The sequence below is a fragment of the Hyla sarda genome, unplaced genomic scaffold (assembly GCF_029499605.1).
Source record: "Hyla sarda isolate aHylSar1 unplaced genomic scaffold, aHylSar1.hap1 scaffold_596, whole genome shotgun sequence".
Lineage (NCBI taxonomy): Eukaryota > Metazoa > Chordata > Amphibia > Anura > Hylidae > Hyla > Hyla sarda.
The window spans coordinates 163,232-185,594 of NW_026610610.1; the positions used below are offsets into that span (position 1 = coordinate 163,232).

Genomic DNA, 22,363 nt, shown 5'->3' on the forward strand with positions numbered 1-22,363 from the left:
TTAGTTTACAGGTTGTGGAGTACAGCGGGGGCGTCAACAAAAGAAGAGGCGGGGCCAGTGCATCCAATCCCTGGACAGAAGGGCTTGTACCGCCCCTGCGGTCCTTTCCATTTGGGGGAGAATCTTTGCCCCTGTCCTCTGCCGGTCCATGTCTCTGGGGATGTGGAAGGTTTTGGTAATCGCCCCTCCCCCTTCACGTGCAGTGCGGTTCTCCACCAAGATAAGCGGCGCCAGGACACGAGAGCCAACTGCTTCTCCGAGGGGCCATTACCGTCATCCACCATCTGTAGTGTGAACGCCGCCGCCCACTGACTGTGACACTGACTACTGGAACATTCTGCAGCTTCGCTATTAGTCAGTGACTAAGCTCCTTCATAGGTTGCATCTGGATCGGCTCCGCCTCTTCAGTCTTAGGCCCCTCCCCCCTCTGGTCTGTGTTCATCTTGTTCCTCCATCTTGTCAGAAGTTTCCACCCAAGACCCACGAGGAGCAAGAGGAAGAGAACGAAGACGAGGAGCAGGAAGTAGAAGAGCGATGGGGGTAGGCAGATGGGAGGGCTGACACCTGCGAGGATAACAGCAGAAGAGTGAGTGCAGCTCTGGAGGATAAGACATGATGTAACTGCAGAATAGTGAGTGCAGCTCTGGAGGATAAGACATGATGTAACTGCAGAATAGTGAGTGCAGATCTGGAGGATAAGACATGATGTAACAGCAGAATAGTGAGCGCAGCTCTGAAGAATAAGACATGGTATAACAGCAGAATAGTGAGTGCAGCTCTGGAGGATAAGACATGATGTAACAGCAGAATAGTGAGTGCAGCTCTGGAGGATAAGACCTGAGGTAACAGCAGAATAGTGAGTGCAGCTCTGGAGGATAAGACATGATGTAACAGCAGAATAGTGAGTGCAGCTCTGGAGGATAAGACATGATGTAACAGCAGAATAGTGAGTGCAGCTCTGGAGGATAAGACCTGAGGTAACAGCAGAATAGTGAGTGCAGCTCTGGAGGATAAGACATGATGTAACAGCAGAATAGTGAGTGCAGCTCTGGAGGATAAGACCTGATGTAACAGCAGAATAGTGAGTGCAGCTCTGGAGGATAAGACCTGATGTAACAGCAGAATAGTGAGTGCAGCTCTGGGGGATAAGACATGATGTAACAGCAGAATAGTGAGTGCAGCTCTGGAGGATAATACGTGATGTAACAGCAGAATAGTGAGTGCAGCTCTGGAGGATAAGACGTGACGTACCAGCAGAATAGTGAGTGCAGCTCTGGAGGTCACTTACCTGGGGCCCGGATGCTCACAGACACGTTTCCTCCCCGTTGTTGTCCTATCTGGTACCATCCCCCGCGGGGCGCTCGCCCCCATTCCTGGATCCTGCAGTAGTAGATTCCAGCGTCTCCCTGGTTTGTGCGCAGGATCCTCAGCTGGAACGTCTGCTGTGATGTCCGCTGGTACTGGAGGCGGAGGCCCTCCTCCCGGGGGTACACCATCTGACCCAGGTGACTGGCATTAAAGAGCAGCTGGTGCCCGGGGACCAGAACCTTCCACCAGGAGACGGAGAAGATGGATCCGGAGACGGATGTGGACAGAACATGACACAACAAGGCCAGGCTGGAACCTTCTGGAGCCACAAGGGTTAATGCAGTGCGGTTCACACTCAGCCGATCCTCTGGAGAGAATAATGAAGAACAAGGGTTATGGGGTTCTCCGTACTTGTCAGAACGCACTTATCTAGAACCCCTCAACTCACTAGAAACTGATCAAGAACCTGATCCACCCCTCCCCCCCTGTAGAATGATCTATTAGGATCTCACACCTGCATGTACTGGTTTGGCGCCCAACAACGTGTTAAAGTGATCCAAACCCCTAAATCTGTTCCTATCCAGAACCTTACACAGATCTATTATATAAACCTAGAATCCATGGCAATGTCACAATCTATATTATACTCATCAGAACCCCCCAATCTATATTATACTGATCAGAACCCACAACCTATATTATACTGATCAGAACCCCCAATCTATATTATACTGATCAGAACCCCCCAATCTATATTATACTGATCAGAACCCCCCAATCTATATTATACTGATCAGAACCCCCCAATCTATATTATACTGATCAGAACCACCCAATCTATATTATACTGATCAGAACCCACAACCTATATTATACTGATCAGAACTCCCCAATCTATATGATACTGATAAGAACCCCCCAATCTATATGATACTGATCAGAACCCCCAATCTATATTATACTCATCAGAACCCCCCAATCTATATTATACTGATCAGAACCCCCCAATCTATATTATACTGATCAGAACCCCCCAATCTATATTATACTGATCAGAACCCCCCAATCTATATTATACTGATCAGAACCCCCCAATCTATATTATACTGATCAGAACCCCCCAATCTATATTATACTGATCAGAACCCCCCAATCTATATTATACTGATCAGAACCCCCCAATCTATATTATACTGATCAGAACCACCCAATCTATATTATACTGATCAGAACCCACAACCTATATTATACTGATCAGAACTCCCCAATCTATATGATACTGATAAGAACCCCCCAATCTATATGATACTGATCAGAACCCCCAATCTATATTATACTGATCAGAACCCCCCAATCTATATTATACTGATCAGAACCACCCAATCTATATTATACTGATCAGAACCCCCCAATCTATATTATACTGATCAGAATCCACAATCTATATTATACTGATCAGAACCCACAATCTATATTATACTGATCAGAACCCCCCAATCTATATTATACTCATCAGAACCCCCCAATCTATATTATACTGATCAGAACCACCCAATCTATATTATACTGATCAGAACCCCCCAATCTATATTATACTGGTCAGAACCCCCAATCTATATTATACTGATCAGAACCCCCAATCTATATTATACTGATCAGAACCCCCCAATCTATATTATACTGATCAGAACCCCCCAATCTATATTATACTGATCAGAACCCCCCAATCTATATTATACTGATCAGAACCCCCCAATCTATATTATACTGATCAGAATCCACAATGTATATTATACTGATCAGAACCCCCCAATCTATATTATACTGATCAGAACCCCCCAATCTATATTATACTGATCAGAACCCCCAATCTATATTATACTGATCAGAACCCCCCAATCTATATTATACTGATCAGAACCCCCCAATCTATATTATACTGATCAGAATCCACAATCTATATTATACTGATCAGAACCCCCAATCTATATTATACTGATCAGAACCCCCCAATCTATATTATACTGATCAGAATCCACAATCTATATTATACTGATCAGAACCCCCCAATCTATATTATACTGATCAGAACCCCCAATCTATATTATACTGATCAGAACCCCCAATCTATATTATACTGATCAGAATCCCCAATCTATATTATACTGATCAGAACCCCCCAATCTATATTATACTGATCAGAACCCCCCAATCTATATTATACTGATCAGAACCCCCAATCTATATTATACTGATCAGAACCCCCAATCTATATTATACTGATCAGAACCCCCCAATCTATATTATACTGATCAGAACCCCCCAATCTATATTATACTGATCAGAACCCCAATCTATATTATACTGATCAGAACCCCCCAATCTATATTATACTGATCAGAACCCCCCAATCTATATTATACTGATCAGAACCCCCCAATCTATATTATACTGATCAGAACCACCCAATCTATATTATACTGATCAGAACCACCCAATATATATTATACTAATCAGAACCCCCCAATCTATATTATACTGATCAGAACCCCCCAATCTATATTATACTGATCAGAACCCCCCAATCTATATTATACTGATCAGAACCACCCAATCTATATTATACTGATCAGAATCCCCAATCTATATTATACTGATCAGAACCCCCCAATCTATATTATACTGATCAGAATACCCCAATCTATATTATACTGATCAGAACCCCCCCAATCTATATGATACTGATCAGAATCCGCAATCTATATTATACTGATCAGAACCCCCCAATCTATATTATACTGATCAGAACCCCCCAATCTATATTATACTGATCAGAACCACCCAATATATATTATACTGATCAGAACCCCCCAATCTATATTATACTGATCAGAATCCCCCAATCTATATTATACTGATCAGAACCCCCCAATCTATATTATACTGATCAGAATCCCCCAATCTATATTATACTGATCAGAACCCCCAATCTATATTATACTGATCAGAACCCCAATCTATATTATACTGATCAGAACTCCCCAATCTATATTATACTGATCAGAATCCACAATCTATATTATACTGATCAGAACCCCCAACCTATATTATACTGATCAGAACCCCTCAACCTATATTATGCTGATCAGAACCCCCCAATCTATATTATACTGATCAGAACCCCAATCTATATTATACTGATCAGAACCCCCAATCTATATTATACTGATCAGAACCCCCCAATCTATATTATACTGATCAGAACCCCCCAATCTATATTATACTGATCAGAACCCCCCAATCTATATTATGCTGATCAGAAACCCCAATCTATATTATACTGATCAGAACCCCCCAATCTATATTATACTGATCAGAACCCACAACCTATATTATACTGATCAGAACCCCCAATCTATATTATACTGATCAGACCCCCCCAATCTATATTATACTGATCAGACCCCCCCAATCTATATTATACTGATCAGAACCCCCAATCTATATTATACTGATCAGAACCCCTCAATCTCTATTATACTGATCAGAACCCCTCAATCTATATTATACTAATCAGAATCCCCTAATCTATTTTATACTGATCAGAACTTCACAATCTGTCTTATACTGATCAGAACCCACCAATCTATATTATACTGATCAGAACCCCTCAATCTATATTATACTGATCAGAACGTCACAATCTGTCTTATACTGATCAGAACCCCCTAATCGATATTATACTGATCAGAATCCCCCAATCTGTATTATACTGGTCAGAACCCCCCAATCTATATGATACTGATCAGAACCCCCCAATCTATATGATACTGATCAGAACCCCCAATCTATATTATACGGATCAGAACCCACAACCTATATTATACTGATCAGAACCCCCAATCTATATTATACTGATCAGACCCCCCCAATCTATATTATACTGATCAGAACCCCCAATCTATATTATACTGATCAGACCCCCCCAATCTATATTATACTGATCAGAACCCCCAATCTATATTATACTGATCAGAACCCCTCAACCTATATTATACTGATCAGAACTCCCCAATCTATATTATACTGATCAGAATCCCCCAATCTATACGATACTGATCAGAACTCCCCAATCTATAGACTGATCAGAACCCCCAATCTATATACTGATCAGAACCCCTCAACCTATATTATACTGATCAGAACCCCTCAACCTATATTATACTGATCAGAACCCCCAATCTATATGATTCTGATCAGAACCCCCAATCTATATGATACTGATCAGAACCTCCAATCTATATGATACTGATCAGAACCCCCTAATCTATATTATACTGATCAGAACCCCCTAATCTATATTATACTGATCAGAACCCCAATCTATATTATACTGATCAGAACCCCCTAATCTATTTTATACTGATCAGAACTTCACAATCTGTCTTATACTGATTAGAACCCACCAATCTATATTATACTGATCAGAACCCCTCAATCTATATTATACTGATCAGAACGTCACAATCTGTTTTATACTGATCAGAACCCCCAAATCTATATTATACTGATCAGAACCCCTAATCTATATAATACTGATCAGAACCCCCTAATCTATATAATACTGATCAGAACCCCCTAATCTATATTATACTGATCAGAACCCCTAATCTATATAATACTGATCAGAACCCCCTAATCTATATTATACTGATCAGAACCCCCTAATCTATTTTATACTGATCAGAACTTCACAATCTGTCTTATACTGATAAGAACCCACCAATCTATATTATACTGATAGGAACCCCTCAATCTCTATTATACTGATCAGAACCCCTCAATCTATATTATACTAATCAGAACCCCCTAATCTATTTTATACTGATCAGAACTTCACAATCTGTCTTATACTGATCAGAACCCACCAATCTATATTATACTGATCAGAACCCCTCAATCTATATTATACTGATCAGAACGTCACAATCTGTCTTATACTGATCAGAACCCCCTAATCGATATTATACTGATCAGAACCCCTAATCTATATAATACTGATCAGAACCCACCAATCTATATAATACTAATCAGAACCCACCAATCTATATAATACTAATCAGAACCCCCTAATCTATTTTATACTGATCAGAACTTCACAATCTGTCTAATACTGATCAGAACCCCCAATCTATATTATACTGATTAGAACCCCCTAATCTATATTATACTGATCAGAACCCCCTAATCTATATAATACTGATCAGAACCCCTAATCTATATTATACTGATCAGAACCCCTAATCTATATAATACTGATCAGAACCCCTAATCTATATTATACTGACCAGAACCCCGCGATCATGGGGTGCAGCCAGCAGCAGTTCTTCTCTTACCTGGCGCGCTGACCGTGAGCGTCAGGTATCCTGAGGTATTGAGGGCCTCCAGCCTCCAGCCGTCCTCTTGCAGCCTCCACTCCTCCACTTGGCAGTGATATCTCCCAGCATCCTCTGGGCCCACACTGCGCAGGATTAAGCTGTAATTCCCCCTCGCAGCCACCACCACTTGCAGGCGTTCTGCCAGACCCTCCTTATACTCAGTCACCCCCTCCCTGCTGACTCTGTACAGGAGGTTGTGGTGGGAGAGCGGCGCCACCTGATGGTACCAGGACACAGAGTAGATGGCTGCAGAGCTCCCAACCTCCTCCAGGGGGCAGCGCAGCACCACGTCACCCCCCACACCAGCCGCACCGCTCACATTCTCTTGGGCGACTTTCAGTATTTTATCTGCAATAGAAAAACAGAAAGGAGAAGATCTGGGGTCGGGGGCATCCGAGGGGCATGAGACGGGGCAGGAGGGTAGACGGGATCGGCTGTAGTGGGGGGGGGGGTATATTACACGAATCAGTATCTGAGAAGAGAATGGCGCGGCTTATTGGTTTACAGTTATCGTGGTGGTAAGATGGCGCTGAGTGTAGGGTACAGTAAGTCCTCACCTGAGGGACTGAGCGTTAGTCGTGTGACCCCGGACGTCTTCTCCGCCAGCCTCGTCCACTCTCCGCTCTCCTGCATCAGTTCTCGCACCGCACAGTAGAAGGATCCCAGGAGCCGCGGGCGCAGAATACGGAGGATTGTCGTGTGGGGGGAAACACGTTCACTGAGGAGCCACGGAAATGAGGGATTGTGGGAGCTCAGCCCCTCATGGGTCACGTTCAGGACGTTCACGGCAGACGACATCGAGAACCACCCAATATGGTGGACGGCGCCTGGAGTCACGGACGTAACGTTACAATACACGAGAGCCTCATCCTGACCACCGGTCACCATGACAACCCGATGAGAGGCGTCCACCTGGAGACGAGCGGCTGCCGAGGAGAGAGAACAGTATCAGTGCAGGTAGGTATCTCCGCGGAGACGCTGGATTTCATGTCCGGTTCTAGGTACCTGGTAATTGGACGTTTACATTCATAGTAATGGAGGAGGCCGAGGCGGGAGGTGCGGGGACGCCTCTCTTTCGGACGGTGACCCTGCAGCTGTACGCCCCCTGATGCTGGCGCTGGACACGGTAGATCTTCAGGGTGTTTGTCTGCCCCACTATGGAGATCTGGGCCTCTCCTTGGAAGCCGCGGGTGGAGTCGTCCCAGAACGGTCCGCCATCTCCGGAGACATTCACCAGGGTCCGGACTGATCCAGAAGTCGGCTGGAAGTCCCAGAACCAGGTGATCAGCTTATCCTGGAGTCCGTACCCCGCAGAGACCCTACAGAAGAGACCGACGGGGGCCCCCGACCTCACCCGCTGGTCCCGGGACCTGAGGACCACCTTCAGCTCCGAACCTGCAGAGAGGGCGAGAAATGTGAGGACGGGGAGACAGAGGGCGAGAGAGAGACAGAGGGTGAGAGAGAGAGACAGAGGGCGAGAGAGAGACAGAGGGCGAGAGAGAGAGACAGAGGGCGAGAGAGAGACAGAGGGTGAGAGAGAGAGACAGAGGGCGAGAGAGAGACAGAGGGCGAGAGAGAGAGACAGAGGGCGAGAGAGAGAGACAGAGGGCGAGAGAGAGACAGAGGGCGAGAGAGAGACAGAGGGCGAGAGAGACAGAGGGCGAGAAATGTGAGGACGGGGAGACAGAGGGCGAGAGAGAGACAGAGGGCGAGAGAGAGACAGAGGGCGAGAGAGAGACAGAGGGCGAGAGAGAGAGAGAGGGCGAGAGAGAGGGCGAGAGAGAGACAGAGGGCGAGAGAGAGAGACAGAGGGCGAGAGAGAGACAGAGGGCGAGAGAGAGAGACAGAGGGCGAGAGAGACAGAGGGCGAGAAATGTGAGGACGGGGAGACAGAGGGCGAGAGAGAGACAGAGGGCGAGAGAGAGACAGAGGGCGAGAGATAGGGTGAGAGAGAGAAAGAGGGCGAGAGAGAGACAGAGGGCAAGAGATGTGAGGACAGGGAGACAGAGGGCGAGAGAGAGACAGAGGGCCAGAGAGAGACAGAGGGCCAGAGAGAGACAGAGGGCGAGAGAGAGACAGAGGGCGAGAGATAGGGTGAGAGAGAGAAAGAGGGCGAGAGAGAGACAGAGGGCGAGAGATGTGAGGACGGGGAGACACGAGAGAGAGAGAGGGCGAGAGAGAGACAGAGGGCGAGAGAGAGACAGAGGGCGAGAGAGAGACAGAGGGCGAGAGAGAGACAGAGGGCGAGAGAGAGACAGAGGGCGAGAGAGAAAGAGGGCGAGAGAGAGAAAGAGGGCGAGAGAGAGAAAGAGGGCGAGAGAGAGACAGAGGGCGAGAGAGAGACAGAGGGCGAGAGATGTGAGGACAGGGAGACAGAGGGCGAGAGAGAGACAGAGGGCGAGAGAGACAGAGGGCAAGAGAGACAGAGGGCGAGAGAGAGACAGAGGGCGAGAGAGACAGATGGTGAGAGAGAGACAGAGGGCGTGAGAGAGACAGAGGGCGAGAGAGACAGAGGGCGAGAGAGAGACAGAGGGCGAGAGAGAGACAGAGGGCGAGAGAGAGAGACAGAGGGCGAGAGAGAGAGACAGAGGGCGAGAGAGAGAGACAGAGGGCGAGAGAGAGACAGAGGGCGAGAGAGACAGAGGGCGAGAGAGAGACAGAGGGCGAGAGAGACAGAGGGCGAGAAATGTGAGGACGGGGAGACAGAGGGCGAGAGAGACAGAGGGCGAGAGAGACAGAGGGCGAGAAATGTGAGGACGGGGAGACAGAGGGCGAGAGAGAGACAGAGGGCGAGAGAGAGACAGAGGGCGAGAGAGAGACAGAGGGCGAGAGAGAGACAGAGGGCGAGAGAGAGACAGAGGGCGAGAGAGAGACAGAGGGCGAGAGAGAAAGAGGGCGAGAGAGAGAAAGAGGGCGAGAGAGAGACAGAGGGCGAGAGAGAGACAGAGGGCAAGAGAGACAGAGGGCGAGAGAGAGACAGAGGGCGAGAGAGACAGATGGTGAGAGAGAGACAGAGGGCGTGAGAGAGACAGAGGGCGAGAGAGAGACAGAGGGTGAGAGAGAGACAGAGGGCGAGAGAGAGACAGAGGGCGAGAGAGAGAGACAGAGGGCGAGAGAGAGAGACAGAGGGCGAGAGAGAGACAGAGGGCGAGAGAGACAGAGGGCGAGAGAGACAGAGGGCGAGAAATGTGAGGACGGGGAGACAGAGGGCGAGAGAGACACAGAGGGCGAGAGAGAAAGAGGGCGAGAGAGAGAAAGAGGGCGAGAGAGACAGAGGGCGAGAGATGTGAGGACGGGGAGACAGAGGGCGAGAGAGAGACAGAGGGCAAGAGAGAGACAGAGGGTGAGAGAGACAGAGGGCGAGAGAGACAGAGGGCGAGAGAGAGACAGAGGGCGAGAGAGAGACAGAGGGCGAGAGAGACAGAGGGCGAGAAATGTGAGGACGGGGAGACAGAGGGCGAGAGAGACAGAGGGCGAGAGAGAGACAGAGGGCGAGAGAGACACAGAGGGCGAGAGAGAAAGAGGGCGAGAGAGAGAGAAAGAGGGCGAGAGAGACAGAGGGCGAGAGATGTAAGGACGGGGAGACAGAGGGCGAGAGAGAGACAGAGGGCGAGAGAGAGACAGAGGGCGAGAGAGACAGAGGGCGAGAGAGACAGTATGGACCCCCGCAATCTCCAGTATGGGACCCTCGCAATCTTCTATCACGATGGAAACGCCCCCCTCTGCACACCGCCCCCCTCTGCACACCGCCCCCCCCTCTCTGCACACCGCCCCCCCCCCCTCCTCTGCACACCGCCCCCCCCCTCTGCACACCGCCCCCCTCTCTGCACACCGCCCCCCCTCCTCTGCACACCGCCCCCCCCCCTGCACACCGCCCCCCCCCTGCACACCGCCCCCCTCTCTGCACACCGCCCCCCCTCTCTGCACACCGCCCCCCCTCTCTGCACACCGCCCCCCCTCTCTGCACACCGCCCCCCCTCTCTGCACACCGCCCCCCCCTCCTCTGCACACCGCCCCCCCTCTGCACACTGCCCCCCCCTGCACACCGCCCCCCCTCCTCTGCACACCGCCCCCCCTCCTCTGCACACCGCCCCCCCTCCTCTGCACACCGCCCCCCCCCCTGCACACCGCCCCCCCCCCTGCACACCGCCCCCCTCTCTGCACACCGCCCCCCCTCTCTGCACACCGCCCCCCCTCTCTGCACACCGCCCCCCCTCTCTGCACACCGCCCCCCCTCTCTGCACACCGCCCCCCCCTCCTCTGCACACCGCCCCCCCTCTGCACACCGCCCCCCCCTGCACACCGCCCCCCCTCCTCTGCACACCGCCCCCCCTCCTCTGCACACCGCCCCCCCCTCTGCACACCGCCCCCCCTCTCTGCACACCGCCCCCCCTCTCTGCACACCGCCCCCCCTCTCTGCACACCGACCCCCCTCTCTGCACACCGACCCCCTCTCTGCACACCGCCCCCCCTCTCTGCACACCTCCCCCCCCCCTCTGCACACCCCCCCCCTCTCTGCACACCGCCCCCCCTCTCTGCACACCGCCCCCCCTCTCTGCACACCGCCCCCCCCTCTCTGCACACCGACCCCCTCTCTGCACACCGCCCCCCCTCTCTGCACACCTCCCCCCCCCTCTGCACACCGCCCCCCCTCTCTGCACACCGCCCCCCCTCTGCACACCGCCCCCCCCCCCCCTCTGCACACCGCCCCCCCTCTCTGCACACCGCCCCCCCCTCTCTGCACACCGCCCCCCCTCTCTGCACACCGCCCCCCCCCTCTGCACACCGCCCCCCCTCTCTGCACACCGCCCCCCCTCTCTGCACACCGCCCCCCCTCTGCACACCGCCCCCCCCCCCTCTGCACACCGCCCCCCCCTCTCTGCACACCGCCCCCCCTCTCTGCACACCGCCCCCCCCCCCCTCTGCACACCGCCCCCCCTCTCTGCACACCGCCCCCCTCTCTGCACACCGCCCCCCCCCCCCTCTGCACACCGCCCCCCCTCTCTGCACACCGACCCCCTCTCTGCACACCGCCCCCCCTCTCTGCACACCGACCCCCTCTCTGCACACCGCCCCCCCTCTCTGCACACCGACCCCCTCTCTGCACACCGACCCCCTCTCTGCACACCGACCCCCCTCTCTGCACACCGCCCCCCCCTCTGCACACCGCCCCCCCTCTCTGCACACCGCCCCCCCCTCTGCACACTGCCCCCTCTACACACTGCCCCCCCTCTACACACCGCCCCCCCCCCCTCTGCACACCGCCCCCCCCCTCTGCACACCGCCCCCCCTCTCTGCACACCGCCCCCCCTCTCTGCACACCGCCCCCCCCCCCCTCTGACTCTCTGCTTCGTGTCTTGTAGACGTCTCTTGGTTTTGTGGTTTTCCTTCCGCTCCGATCTCGTAGACGTCTCCTCTCACCCTCGTGTTTTGTATCTGTCCGGGAGAGTGTGTACAGGGCACGAGTGTAGTCTAGTGCTCCCTGTTATCAGCCGTCCTGTCTATAGACATGTGTGATTACAGGTATCGTGGTCCTTACCGAGGGGCCGCACATCAGTCTGGATCCGGTTGCTGTCGTAGGTCGCGTTTCTCCACTCGTCATCCGGTCGCATCATGAACTCTGTGAGGCGGCAGCTGTACTGTCCACCGTCTCCTTCCGCCATGTTGTCTAATGTCAAAGAATGGAGTCCATTACTGAGTCTCTGCGCCGTCAGGTGACCAGTCACATGTCTCTGGATATATTCACCCACTGCCTCCACCGCTCCATTACGTCTCAGGGAAGCGACCTCCACCCACTGACCCCGGGGCCCCATGAGGAGCCAAGTGACATCCACAGACTCCGAGACCCTAGAAACCTGACAGAACAGCGTCACCGAATCCCCTTCATAGATCACCGAAACATTACTGTGGAGCGCAACACTTGGGGTGGGGGATTCTGTAGAGAAAAGTACAACTGCTATAATATTACTATAATACTGCTATAATATTACTATAAAACTACTATAAAACTGCTATAATACTGCTATAATACTACTATAAAACTGCTATAATATTACTATAATACTGCTATAATACTGCTATAATACTACTATAAAACTGCTATAATATTACTATAATACTGCTATAATACTGCTATAAAACTACTATAAAACTGCTATAATACTGCTATAATTCTACTATAAAACTGCTATAATATTACTATAATACTGCTATAATATTACTATAAAACTACTATAAAACTGCTATAATATTACTATAAAACTGCTATAATACTGCTATAATTCTACTATAAAACTGCTATAATATTACTATAATACTGCTATAATACTGCTATAAAACTACTATAAAACTGCTATAATACTGCTATAATTCTACTATAAAACTGCTATAATATTACTATAATACTGCTATAATACTACTATAAAACTGCTACAATATTACTATAAAACTGCTATAATACTACTATAAAACTACTATAAAACTGCTATAATACTGCTATAATACTACTATAAAACTGCTATAATATTACTATAATACTGCTATAATACTACTATAAAACTGCTATATTACTGCTATAATACTACTATACTACTGCAATAATACCGCTATAATACTGCTATAATACTACTATAAACCATCGAGGAGGAGAAGGTAGAAAGACCGCACTTTAGCCCAGTCAGAGAAAGCGCCGGCTGGCGCGAAACTAGTCCGTTTGGCTTTTTCTCCCCTCCACGTCCTCCACCATATGGAATTGTTTTTTGCATTTTGAATAAATCTGCAATCTACCAGCAAGTACAGTGGGTGAGTGCGGTCTTTCTACCTTCTCCTCCTCGATGGTTTATGTTATCTGACATTACACCTGCACCCCCAGGTACGGCAGTACTTCAAATCTTCTGGATAGCCCTTTATGCATTGCCTCAGGATTTCATTATTGTACAGGGATATTTACTCTTTGGTGCCACTTTTTTCCCTTCTCTCTTTGGACAATAATACTACTATAATACCACTATAATACTACTATAATACCGCTATAATACTGCTATAATGCTGCTATAATACTATACTACTACTATAATACCGCTATAATGCAGCTATAATACTGCTATACTACTGCTATAATGCTGCTATAATACTATAATACTACTATAATACCGCTATAATGCTGCTATAATACTATAATACTACTATAATACTGCTATAATGCTGCTATAATACTATAATACTACTATAATACCGCTATAATACTACTATAATACCGCTATAATATTACTATAATACTGCTATAATACTACTATAAAACTGCTATAATATTACTATAAAACTGCTAATACTACTATAAAACTACTATAAAACTGCTATAATACTGCTATAATACTACTATAAAACTGCTATAATACTGCTATAATACTACTATAAAACTGCTATAATACTACTATAAAACTGCTATAATACTACTATAAAACTGCTATAATACTACTATAAAACTGCTATATTACTGCTATAATACTACTATACTACTGCTATAATACTGCTATAATACTACTATAATACCACTATAATACTACTATAATACCGCTATAATACTGCTATAATGCTGCTATAATACTATACTACTACTATAATACCGCTATAATGCAGCTATAATACTGCTATACTACTGCTATAATGCTGCTATAATACTATAATACTACTATAATACCGCTATAATACTACTATAATACTGCTATAATGCTGCTATAATACTACTATAATACTGCTATAATACTGCTATAATACTACTATAATACCGCTATAATGCTGCTATAATACTATAATACTACTATAATACTGCTATAATGCTGCTATAATACTATACTACTACTATAATACCGCTATAATGCAGCTATAATACTGCTATACTACTGCTATAATGCTGCTATAATATTATAATACTACTATAATACCGCTATAATGCTGCTATAATACTATAATACTACTATAATACTGCTATAATGCTGCTATAATACTATAATACTACTATAATACCGCTATAATACTACTATAATACCGCTATAATATTACTATAATACTGCTATAATACTACTATAAAACTGCTATAATATTACTATAAAACTGCTAATACTACTATAAAACTACTATAAAACTGCTATAATACTGCTATAATACTACTATAAAACTGCTATAATACTGCTATAATACTACTATAAAACTGCTATAATACTACTATAAAACTGCTATAATACTACTATAAAACTGCTATATTACTGCTATAATACTACTATACTACTGCTATAATACTGCTATAATACTACTATAATACCACTATAATACTACTATAATACCGCTATAATACTGCTATAATGCTGCTATAATACTATACTACTACTATAATACCGCTATAATGCAGCTATAATACTGCTATACTACTGCTATAATGCTGCTATAATACTATAATACTACTATAATACCGCTATAATACTACTATAATACTGCTATAATGCTGCTATAATACTATAATACTACTATAATACTGCTATAATGCTGCTATAATACTATACTACTACTATAATACCGCTATAATGCTGCTATAATACTATAATACTACTATAATACTGCTATAATGCTGCTATAATACTATACTACTACTATAATACCGCTATAATGCAGCTATAATACTGCTATACTACTGCTATAATGCTGCTATAATACTATAATACTACTATAATACCGCTATAATACCGCTATAATGCTGCTATAATACTATAATACTACTATAATACTGCTATAATGCTGCTATAATACTATAATACTACTATAATACCGCTATAATACTACTATAATACCGCTATAATGCTGCTATAATACTATAATACTACTATAATACTGCTATAATGCTGCTATAATACTATAATACTACTATAATACCGCTATAATACTACTATAATACCGCTATAATGCTGCTATAATACTACTATAATACTGCTATAATGCTGCTATAATACTATAATACTACTATAATACCGCTATAATACTGCTATAATACTACTATAATACCACTATAATGCTGCTATAATACTACTATAATACTGCTATAATGCTGCTATAATACTATAATACTACTATAATACCGCTATAATACTGCTATAATACTACTATAATACCGCTATAATGCTGCTATAATACTACTATAATACCGCTATAATGCTGCTATAATACTATAATACTGCTATACTACTGCTATAATACTACTATAATAACACTATAATACTGCTATAATACTACTATAATACCGCTATAATGCTGCTATAATACTATAATACTACTATAATACCGCTATAATACTGCTATAATACTGCTATAATACTACTATAATACCGCTATAATACTGCTATAATACTATAATACTACTATAATACAGCTATAATACTGCTATAATACTGCTATAATACTACTATAATACCGCTATAATGCTGCTATAATACTATAATACTACTATAATACCGCTATAATACTGCTATAATACTGCTATAATACTACTATAATACCGCTATAATACTGCTATAATACTATAATACTACTATAATACCGCTATAATACTGCTATAATACTACTATAATACCGCTATAATACTGCTATAATACTATAATACTACTATAATACCGCTATAATACTATAATACCGCTATAATACCGCTATAATGCTGCTATAATACTACTATAATACCGCTATAATACTGCTATAATTAGGACGCTCTGAGGTTCCCTCCATCTTGGTTCTAGGAGGCCTCGGAGTCTCATTTCTGACTTTTTCTCGGACGCTTTGGAATCGGATGATTGAATTTTTTGGGGATTTGGTCCCATTCACCGTCCATCGCTCGTCTGTAACTACAATAGAACTTTAGTCACTTACCTGGCGTTTCTATGGTGACAGACACTGGGGGGGATTGTCTGCGTCTTCGTGTCCCCTCCTCCATAACATCGCACAGGTAGGAGCCGCCATCTTGCTGACTGGTCTGGCCGATCCGTAGGGTCCAGGTCTCCTGGTTTTGCCTCATCACAGACATTTGCCTCTTTGCCCCCCGGGGGGTGGAGTTTGTCCCAAAGCTGCTGATGCCAGATGAGTCCCAGGTCGCCATCATGGCCCCATTAAGCAGCCAGGTGACATGGAAGCGGCCCCCAACGAGACCCTGTGCCGAGACGGAGCAGGTGATCTCCAGGGGGCTCCTGAGCCTGATACTGGGGCCCGAGATCTCCACTTCTACCTGGAAGTCTCCACCTGGAATCACATATGGACTCTGAAGCAACTATCATACAAGCAACTCTAGAACCATCATACAAGCAACTCCAGAACCACAGCACAAGCAACTCTAGAACCACCACACGAGCAACTCCAGAACCACCGCACGAGCAACTCTAGAACCACCGCACGGGCAACTCTAGAACCAGCATATGGTCAACTCTAGAACAAGCATACTATCAATTCTAGAACAACCACACGGGTAACTCTAGAACCACCACACGAGCAACTCTAGAACCACATCACGAGCAACTCTAGAACCATTATATGAGCAACTCTAGAGCCATTATATTAGCAACTCTAGAACAATCACACAAGCAACTCTAGAACCATCATGTGACTAGAACCCCACGTGTGTAACTCTGGAACCATTATGTGTGCAACTCTATAACCACCACATGAACAACTCTAGAACCTTCACACTGGAAACTCTAGAACCGTCATACAAGCAACTCTAGAACCGTCATACAAGCAACTCTAGAACCATCATATTCTGTCTGTGATACCACAGTGACCAAGGACAATGTTTTGTAGAACAAGAGACTGGGGTGACTCACACACACTATATATATATATATATATATATATATATATATATATATATATATGACTAGACATCTAGAATGTTATAAGAGAATAACTGGCCAGTATCTAGAACATATGAGGAGATACCAGGAACATTACACAAAAGATACCGGACATTATCTAGAACATATGAGGAGATAACAGGGACATTACACAACAGATACCGGACATTATCTAGAACATACTAGTCTAGACAAACATAGCAGAGGTGTCCAGTATCCCCACTTACCCCTCGATGCAGAGATCTTGAGCGTCGTCTTCTGTGACTTCTTCTCTGTGATCTTCGTCCACTTCCCATCCGGATCCTGGATCCATTCCGACCCCTGACAGAAGAGATCCCCCTGATCGGATGAGCGCAGGTCCCGGATGGACAGTCTATAGAGGGAGTCACTTAGTTTGTCCATGCGGACGTCTCCAGAGATGAACCTCTCCGAGAAGGATTCTCCAGGGACTAGAACAAAGTCTCGGGACAAGGACAAGATGTCAACGTCTTTTTCAGTCGTCAAAAACCAGGAGACAGCGAGATGTGTGTGCTGAGAGGAGCTGCCAGACACCCGACAGGTCACCTCCAGAGACGCCCCCGACGACTTCTCCAGCTCCTGGCCAGGCATGGCGACCTCTAGAGTGTCTGGAAGGACTGAGAAGAAGAAACCGTGACACCTAGAACATAATACTGCTAACCAGGGATCATCTAGATCCTCGAGTTTCCTGTTATTGAACGGAACACAAGCCCAGTGCTTGTACACATTTTAGAACATCTACCAAACCTGTAGAGAAAATTTTGGAAACGGCCCCTGCCCAGCCGGAACATACTGTAGACTACCAGTCAACATCTAGCACCATTGTAGAATACTGAGTCAACCATCTAGAAAGAAAAATTACTGTAACGCCTTAAATTTAGAACAATCCCCCCCCCACGACTAAAACAGATATTACAACACCAGCCAATCTAGAACATCTCTCAACTAATCATCAAACATCTGAAACAAGTTCTAGACACACAACCCTAGATCTAGATCAAATTCTAAAAAGAAAACTCAGATAAAAGCCAATTCACCTTCTAGATTAGAGTAAAGGGTAGAATCCGAAATAAAGCATCTAGAACTTGTCAATTAGCACAACTAGCGAAAAATTCTGTTACTATTCCAAACTTCTAGAACAACCTGACCCCCCCCCCAAAAAAAAAAAAAAAATAGAGCTCTATGGTATGATGTAATACTAAGCCCTATATTGTCAGCTATTGTGCTACACACTTTCTAGACAAGGTTCTACCACACAGAACATTATATTCTAGAACAGTGGTCACAATCTGTGGCCCTCCAGATGTTGCAAAACTTCAACCACCCACTGAATACAATATCCCACTGAAAATCTATGGGAAAGAACTGAAGATCCTGTTTCATAGAAGAGGCCCGCAGAACCTTCAGGATCTGAAGATCATGATTCATAGAAGAGGCCCGCAGAACCTTTAGGATCTGAAGATCATGATTCATAGAAGAGGCCCGCAGAACCTTCAGGATCTGAAGATCATGATTCATAGAAGAGGCCCGCAGAACCTTCAGGATGTGAAGATCATGATCCATAGAAGAGGCCCGCAGAACCTTCAGGATGTGAACATCATGATTCATAGAAGAGGCCCGCAGAACCTTCAGGATCTGAAGATCATGATTCATAGAAGAGGCCCGCAGAACCTTCAGGATGTGAAGATCATGATTCATAGAAGAGGCCCGCAGAACCTTCAGGATGTGAAGATCATGATTCATAGAAGAGGCCCGCAGAACCTTCAGGATCTGAAGATCATGATTCATAGAAGAGGCCCGCAGAACCTTCAGGATCTGAAGATCATGATCATAGAAGAGGCCCGCAGAACCTTCAGGATCTAAAGATCATAATTCATAGAAGAGGCCCACAGAACCTTCCGGATGTGAAGATCATGATTCATAGAAGAGGCCCGCAGAACCTTTAGGATCTAAAGATCATAATTCATAGAAGAGGCCCGCAGAGCCTTCTGGATTTGAAGACTGTTTTTTTCTTTTTTTGGTGTTACAGTTTAGACCAGTGTTTCCCAACCAGGGTTCCTCAAGCTACTGGAAAACTACAACTCCCAGCATGCCCGGACAGCCGTTGGCTGTCCAGGCATGCTGGGAGTTGACATTTTGCAACATCTGGAGGACCACAGTTTGAGACCAATGTTCTAGAGTCTTCTACAGCTTACCGCTCAGGTTGACTTTGGCGCTGTAGCTGCCGTAGAAGCTGGGGTCAGTGTTGGGGGTGTAACATTCGTATTCTCCGGCGTCACGTTCCTGCAGCTGGCGGATGTGTAGGAGGGTGTGGTCTCCCGTCACCCGCTCTATGTAGATGTCCCCACTGCGGACGCGCTGGCTGAAGATGGCGTAGGAGAAGGCGGTGTCCTTGGTGCTGACGATCTGGACCTCCCTGTCGGGGGCGGACGGCAGGTAGATGGAGTATTGGAAGGTCTGCTCGGAGGGGCCCTGGTAGCCTCTGACCTGGCACCAGATGGTGATGTGGGAGCCCACAGTGCGGTACAGGGGCCCCTGCTGGACAATCACCTCCCGCTGAGCCCAGGAGACACCTGTGAGGAAAAGACAAACTTACTTCTATCCAGGGCCGGCTCTACCTACAGGCAAAACAGGCAGTCGCCTAGAGCGCCGCTCTGCCTGCCACAAGAAAGTAAGACAACCAGCATGCAAATCACTCGTTCATTCAGCAGCATGAGAAGGAGGTTTGTTACAGTGTGTCACCCCAGTAGTAAGGAGATTACATGAGGAGGGGGTTTGTTACAGTGTGTCACCCCAGTAGTAAGGAGATTACATGAGGAGGAGGTTTGTTACAGTGTGTCATCCCAGTAGTAAGGAGATTACATGAGGAGGAGGTTTGTTACAGTGTGTCACCCCAGTAGTAAGGAGATTACATGAGGAGGAGGTTTGTTACAGTGTGTCACCCCAGTAGTAAGGAGATTACATGAGCGGGAGGTTTGTTACAGTGTGTCTCCCCAGTAGTAAGGAGATTACATGAGGAGGGGGTTTGTTACAGTGTGTCACCCCAGTAGTAAGGAGATTACATGAGGAGGAGGTTTGTTACAGTGTGTCATCCCAGTAGTAAGGAGATTACATGAGGAGGAGGTTTGTTACAGTGTGTCACCCCAGTAGTAAGGAGATTACATGAGGAGGAGGTTTGTTACAGTGTGTCATCCCAGTAGTAAGGAGATTACATGAGGAGGAGGTTTGTTACAGTGTGTCACCCCAGTAGTAAGGAGATTACATGAGCGGGAGGTTTGTTACAGTGTGTCACCCCAGTAGTAAGGAGATTACATGAGAAGGAGGTTTGTTACAGTGTGTCACCCCAGTAGTAAGGAGATTACATGAGCGGGAGGTTTGTTACAGTGTGTCACCCCAGTAGTAAGGAGATTACATGAGAAGGAGGTTTGTTACAGTTTGTCACCCCAGTAGTAAGGAGATTACATGAGGAGGAGGTTTGTTACAGTGTATCACCCCAGTAGTAAGGTGATTACATGAGGGGGAGGTTTGTTACAGTGTGTCACCCCAGTAGTAAGGAGATTACATGAGAAGGAGGTTTGTTACAGTGTGTCACCCCAGTAGTAAGGAGATTACATGGGGAGGAGGTTTGTTACAGTGTGTCACTCCAGTAGTAAGGAGATTACATGAGGGGGAGGTTTGTTACAGTGTGTCTCCCCAGTAGTAAGGAGATTACATGAGGACGAGGTTTGTTACAGTGTGTCACCCCAGTAGTAAGGAGATTACATGAGCGGGAGGTTTGTTACAGTGTGTCACCCCAGTAGTAAGGAGATTAAATGAGGGGGAGGTTTGTTACAGTGTGTCACCCCAGTAGTAAGGAGATTACATGAGGAGGAGGTTTGTTACAGTGTGTCACCCCAGTAGTATGTTGGGGGCGTGAGAAAGGGCGGGACAATTGGCAGAGTCAAGGGGGTGGTAAAATTAGCTTTTGCCTAAGGTGTAAAATAATCCTTGCTCCAGCTCTGCTTCTATCTCTATCAGGACCAGTATAGGACTGGGGTTCCTGGGGCCCATCCAGGATGATTCTGAGGGCCCCACATCTAAACACCTCATTGACCTATGGTGCCCATTATTGTGTCAGCCCCCAGAAGTGTGCTTGGCAGAGTGATACGGGAGGTTTCGGGAGCTCTGGATGGTTCGGGGCCCCGTGGGCTCGTTCTTGCCCCATCTCTCACGATGACCACAGAGGTTTCCTGTTCTCAGATCTTCTGCTTCGTCTCTATCTCAGGTTCCCGTCTGCAGCTTTTTTAGTGCAAGAAACATCTGGTGATTGTGACAGGGGAGGCGGCAAAAATGGGGCCACAGAGGGGATGGGGGGGGGGGGCAACACCTAACACTGGGCCCCAATGCAAAGTCTGTAAATGAGGGCCCCCCACCATGTCCCTTCTATAATACTGGTGTATACCTGTACTGCACAGGGGCCCTTTATCTGCTCAGGCTCAAGGCATAGACAAACAAAGTGCCCCCCATGGATTGGTACGTTCCGGGATGTTGCTGGTGACCCCAATGGGATCGCCCCAATCACACAACCCTCCAGGTTTATTCTTCATTTACATAATATTACCACCCTATAATCACCCCATCTACAATTGCCTTCTTACCCACAATGCTCAGCCATAGGATCCCTGTGTACAGAGGGGGCACGAGGTGCAGGGGGTGATGCTCTGCGTTCCGCTCCAT

General features: G+C 46.5%; 1 protein-coding gene across 2 annotated transcripts; it reads right to left on the minus strand.

The window, feature by feature from the left end:
* On the minus strand, positions 1-22,363 carry LOC130340508 (immunoglobulin superfamily member 3-like). Of its 2 annotated transcripts, XM_056554208.1 has the most exons (9): positions 22,285-22,363; positions 19,843-20,220; positions 17,857-18,264; positions 16,656-17,021; positions 12,286-12,681; positions 7,752-8,141; positions 6,705-7,094; positions 1,289-1,675; positions 1-564 (listed from the first exon to the last, which is right to left on the minus strand). In XM_056554208.1, the coding sequence occupies exons 1-9, from the start codon at positions 22,361-22,363 to the stop codon at positions 356-358; spliced, it is 3,003 nt and encodes a 1,000-aa protein (XP_056410183.1). In that variant the 3' UTR covers positions 1-355. The 2 variants fall into 2 exon arrangements, with proteins under 2 accessions (XP_056410183.1, XP_056410182.1); XM_056554207.1 differs by lacking the exons at positions 17,857-18,264; positions 19,843-20,220 and adding an exon at positions 7,304-7,672.

What these genes read in the sequence shown, in the direction of transcription:
- LOC130340508 (XM_056554208.1), bottom strand. Translation starts at nt 22,363, where the DNA reads ATGGAGCGGAACGCAGAGCATCACCCCCTGCACCTCGTGCCCCCTCTG. An exon ending in GACTGATGTGCGGCCCCTCG is followed by an intron (nt 8,142 to 12,285) that starts GTAAGGACCACG and finishes CCCTCTCTGCAG; the next exon opens with GTTCGGAGCTGAAGGTGGTC. An exon ending in TGTGAGCATCCGGGCCCCAG is followed by an intron (nt 565 to 1,288) that starts GTAAGTGACCTC and finishes TTATCCTCGCAG; the next exon opens with GTGTCAGCCCTCCCATCTGC.